This window comes from Cynoglossus semilaevis, chromosome 8, assembly GCF_000523025.1.
Source record: "Cynoglossus semilaevis isolate Cse_v1.0 chromosome 8, Cse_v1.0, whole genome shotgun sequence".
Taxonomy (NCBI): domain Eukaryota; kingdom Metazoa; phylum Chordata; class Actinopteri; order Pleuronectiformes; family Cynoglossidae; genus Cynoglossus; species Cynoglossus semilaevis.
The window spans coordinates 14,147,044-14,152,135 of record NC_024314.1 but is presented as its reverse complement, the minus strand read 5'-3'; the positions used below and the strand labels follow the sequence as shown (position 1 = coordinate 14,152,135).

The following is a 5,092-nucleotide window of genomic DNA, read 5'->3' as shown; positions in this document are numbered from 1 at the left end:
CACCATGGACTTGACCTTTGCACGTTTATAAAAAATCCTTGGTTTTTAGGTTTGTTAAAATCTTGACAACCCCTAAAGTCAGTCTAGTCCAATCTGGTTCTGGTCTCCTTCACATGTGAATCAGGTTTCTTGATCTGCACCAGTTCTAGTCCCTTAAAGACTGGGTGTCTAGTGCTTTATGTCAAAACTGAATTAATACAATAATGAACCTAATCAGCCTTTAGAGTGAATTTGACCTTTAACCCTCATGACGGTTGTATTTATTGGATTAAAACTCAAATACCACATCAGTTCGTACCTCGGTTGGTGAAATCCACTACTGAGGCCCTTGGTGCAGTGTCTCAGCCTGTTGGTTGGTTGGTTGGTTGGAGGCTTGTTGCTGGCTGCCATGTTTGTTGTGAATGAGCCTCTGACTCTTGTCGTCCTGCAGGAACACACCACAGACCTGTCTGCAGCTCAGCCTGAGGTGTAAGTCAACTTCCTTCATTTTCTCCAGCGTTTCCTCCAAACTCCACCTCTGTCCTCACACTCCACCATCTCATCTCCTCCTCCAGGCTCAGTGGCTGTGACACTGAAGACCTCAAACCTCTCACCCTGCTGGACTTGATATCAGGGCTTCGCCCCCTGGTGGTGTGGATGTCCAACAGTCTGGAGCTGCTGCAGTTCATCCAGTACCAGCTGCCTCTGATCCTGGACTGGAGGAGCAGGAAAGACCAGGGATGGGTGGAGGAGAAGGGTGAAGAGGGGGAGGACAGTGAGACCAGGGAGGCAGAAACATTAGGTCAGAAACCAAATGCATAAAGTTAGCATAAAATGTGTGTCTAGACAACTGATATGAACTCTGACGCAAAATCTTGTGACAGCAACAAAACATTCTCTTATGGTTCTTAAAGTGTCATCTGTCAACAAACACAAACCTGCTTTATTTAGAAATCACATTTACTGATGAACAATAAAAAAAAGTAAGTAGTAAGATTGAAAATCTAGTTTTAACCAATGTATTAAAAAACAGAAACAAAAACATAACACAGAGGCAGAGAAGAAAATTCAAACAGACAGAATGAATCTCTGAGTTCTTATGATCTCAGAGAGTGATCTCAGTGTATGGACTAGAGATCGAGGTTGTTTTGACGTCTTTTCTGTTTGTTTGTTTTTTCAGACCAGTTGGAGGATCCTCTGTCCTGTATCCACTCAGCCAGGGATGAGACCATGGCCGTCCTGGAGGAGGTCATCATGTTGGCCTTCCAACAGTGTGTCTACTACATCACCAAGGTAAGGACGTGGAACATTCAAACCCATAGATGAAACCCAGGAATCGAGGGAATGTGGTCGGTTTGTCATTCTGTCAGACGTTGCTGCATTTGTGCAGCAGTCTTCTCCATCCACACGGTTCAATCGTCCAACACTGAGGCCTCCATCCAGGCTCCGTCCATCCCGCCTCCATCCGGTCCCCTCTCTGATTATGATGTGTAGTTTTAGAAAAGGAAAATAATTAGAGACGGCACTGAGAAGAAAGAAGCCAGTTTGCTGCTCTGGCAGCTTTCTAATAGAAGCAGCAGCCACTGTGCCAGACCACACTGAGGGCATTATGACACGGGGAGGCAGGACACTGTAGGCCTTTGTGTGTGTGTGAGTGTGTGTGTGTGTGTGTGCATTTAGGCAATGAAGAAGGAATCGATTGCTCCAAATGAAGCCTAGAACTCTGAAGACTGATTTGGACAAAGATCACAGACCGTTTATGGATGTAGCTGTTTAGATTTGGAAAAGCAGAGCAGGAAATAGACATACAACAGGTGACCACTAGAGGGCGAGTCCACCAGTTGTGAAAAGTGATTGTTTCAGTGCAAATTGATTTTAATTGATTTCTTATGTCAGAAACATTTTATTCTGAACATCACGTCTGTCTTACAAGTTTCCATCACATTCAGAGAAGAACAGAAGAAAGTCTGAGGACGTGCACGTGCCGCATCATCCAACAACACTGGAGAGTTGGGCCCCCCACTTTGAGAACCACTGATCTAAGGCAGTATCTCGTTCCCCAGAGTTCACTGCTGATATCATCTTTGGACTGACTTTAGTGTCGACTCCTCTCCCCACACTTCTCTGTCCATAACGTTCTCATTGGCTCTCGTTGGTAGCCAATAGGAGCCACCACCAAGTATTGCCTCAATCTTCAATGAGAATGCTGTTAAAAAGGAGGACTTTTCTGTAGATCTCAGAGAGATTTTTGTCAGGAAACAGGTTTTGGGTCTGTAGAAAGCATGAAAAGAAGTTTTCTCTCTCTATATATTTTTCATATTGCTCCTTTAAATGCAGATGAATCTGACTTTATTCCCACCACACTATAAACCTCACATTTCCACTGATGCACCACACCCACCACATTAACATCCTGCGAGGAAAGTTTTCAGACGGAGTTCCACTGGATGGAACTTCAACATAATAAAATCCTAATGAGCTGAACGTTCCTCCGATCTCCTCTACAAGGAATTCCTAACGAGCAGGAGTCTTCAAACCCAGCGGGAACCACACAGAATGAATGACAAATGAACAACAGGAGCATTAGGACTGCAGCGGAGCCAAACCCTGGTCTCACATGAGCTGCCAACTGGACCACAGCTGGACTGCACGAGGCCCAGAACCAGAGTCAGAGAAATGTCATCTGGTCTTTAAAGAACAAACGTTCTCTCCTGTAGGTTCCACACAGAACGTGGATGGGGTCCATCCACCTGGACCCCAGAAAAAGATGCTGTATGTTTCTCTCCTCGTTTCCAAAGTCCGACTCTGGAACCAGACGAGTGCCAGATGTGGTTCGTCCGTGGATCCATAAATAATCCAGAAACAATAATAACAACTGTGGCCACGAGGTCTGAATATAGACAGACCCAGTCTGACATGTTCCATCAAAGTCTTGGTTCCCATGGTAACCAGAGCTAATGATCATAAAAGGTGTGTATGGGCAGATGATCTGCTGAAGAAGAAGGCCTAGAAGATCACTCTGATCAGAATAATGTTTTAGTTTGGGTTTCATTCCCACAGTCCACCAGGCTGTGTATGGACCTGGTATTTGGAGTCTTTCTTGGTCCAGGTTGGTCCAGTCCTGACCTTGGACCATCCATCATCACTGTCACCTCACAGTGAGTCCTGTCAGACTTTTGGAGGAATGTTCAGTCACTGGTATTGAGCTGACGTGGCCTTAAACCCCACTGATTCAGTCTGCCCCCCGCCCCCACCCATCATGAAGATGATTTATGACCCAGCATGCAGTTTGTCCTGGGGAAGGGGACAACATGGGGAAGGGGAGGGGGACATTTTCCCAGAGTGTAAACTGGACAGACAGGTAAATATAAAAGACCAAAATCTGAGTCTGGGTTTACTCTGTGGACCAACAGAAGGTTCTGGACTGAACCAGAGCCGGAGCGGGAACATTTTCTCAAATATCTGTTTATTTAGGAGTATTCCGTGTATTTGCTGTAATTACTGTGTGATGGAAAACAAAAGGCGCCACTGGTGAGAGAGTTATTCCGTACCAGAGACATGTCCTGATGAATTCCGAGGCACTCAAACGGACTTGTGGTTGGCCAGAGTTTATTTGTCCGTCAGTATGAATGCAGAGAGACGCAGACAAAGGCGGGAAGCGGGGTTCAGTTTTCTGACTGGGATGTATGTGGTGATCCAAGAATTCCTGATGAAAAAGTCCAGTCTGGTTTGGCTCCAGGGAGCGACATTTTCCAGATTGACACTGGGAAAACTCTGAGGACGACGACCCTCAAAGGTCTTGGTGAGAAAACCCCAGTCAGTCCAGGTCCTAAACTCCACAACATTCAGAGCCCTGGTACAGTTTGGTGCAGGATCAGTGCGTTCATGTTGAACCTGGTTCTGACTGAACTGCAGTGTAAACCGATCCAGTCTGGATTCCTGCAGAAACCCTTCACTCAGCAGTTCCGTGGCGCGGCCGTGCCAAGCCCACACCAGCCATATTCCATGTTTAAGGAATGTGGGTGCACGGCTGGCGCGGGCCTCGGAAGCTCAGTGTGTGTCAGAGTCCGAGCGGAGAGAGGAGAGGAGATGTCTGCGGACAATTAAAACCCTGAACAAAGCCAGCGTTGTTTTGGGGGCTCGGGCTGAGGAGTGGAGAGGAGCAGGGCTCTGGCTGAGGCAGAGGAAAACCTTCTCCTCCTCCTCCTCCTCCTCCTCCTCCAATGGTGCCTCGGCTGCTGGTGTCAGTAATTGTGCATCAGTCTTGTGTCGCAGCCTGAAACACAGACGGCACAGACGCTTTGGGTGGTCTGGAAGCCAGGATCTGAAGGGTGGGGTCTCTGAGTTTATCCCAGTGATTAGAACATCAGTCACACATCAGGCATTAAGGTTTTCCAACCTCAACACTGAGCCGCAGGAATCATCGACGTTCATCGGTTCTGGAGTCGCAGGGAACTCCTCGTAGATTCATCGCTGAATCACAACAAACCACAGTATTAGCAGATCACACAGGACCTAATACATTTAAATGATTTATCCTGTGAAGTCCTGCAAGAACAGCAACTTTATTTCTTAGAACAAATGTTCTCAATTTTTTATTTCAAGTGTTTAGCTTTTGTTTAAGTTCATTTTTAGACAATTTTGGCTGTTGTTAACTTTTCTGGGCTGATCGAGGGTTCTAAATTTTCACTTCTTTTGTTGTTTTTAGGATTTATTTTATTGTACTGTAATAGATGGAGTCAGAGTAGAAGAAGCAGAGAACAGGGTGAAATGGAAAATTTTGATATGCTGTGGCAACCCCTGAAAAAGGGACAAGCCAAAAGAAGAAGTATGTGTTGTACTGTTACATATTTAACATTTAACTATTTCCAATCTAATAACAAGAAATATTTGGTTTTACTGGTTTAAGCTCATTAAGCTATGTTTTGGCTAACATTTAGAATCAATGTATACTAGTATTCAAATATATATTTCCTTTCTTTAGTTCCTGTACCCGATCCTACCTGGACTCCTGGACTGCAACCCATTCAGAAAGTCCTCAGACCACCAGGTGACCACGGGTGAATATTCCAGAATTTTCAGCAACAACGGACTGCAGGTCCCTGGTGAGGTT

General features: G+C 45.6%; 1 protein-coding gene and 1 long non-coding RNA gene across 2 annotated transcripts in view; one reads left to right on the top strand and one right to left on the bottom strand.

Annotated features, from left to right (window-relative positions):
• The window catches only part of LOC103382274 (ras-associating and dilute domain-containing protein-like), a 17,164-nt gene that overhangs the window by 7,046 nt on the left and 5,026 nt on the right, over positions 1-5,092 (top strand). The window contains 4 exon segments of the mRNA XM_008314995.3: positions 431-468; positions 555-781; positions 1,160-1,272; positions 4,964-5,091. Of these exon segments, the coding sequence (XP_008313217.2) occupies positions 431-468; positions 555-781; positions 1,160-1,272; positions 4,964-5,091 (506 nt within the window).
• LOC107988904 (uncharacterized) lies at positions 1,863-5,092 on the bottom strand. The gene is made up of 2 exons (XR_001760449.2): positions 4,983-5,092; positions 1,863-4,452 (listed from the first exon to the last, which is right to left on the bottom strand). It is a non-coding gene; the product is annotated as an uncharacterized LOC107988904 (long non-coding RNA).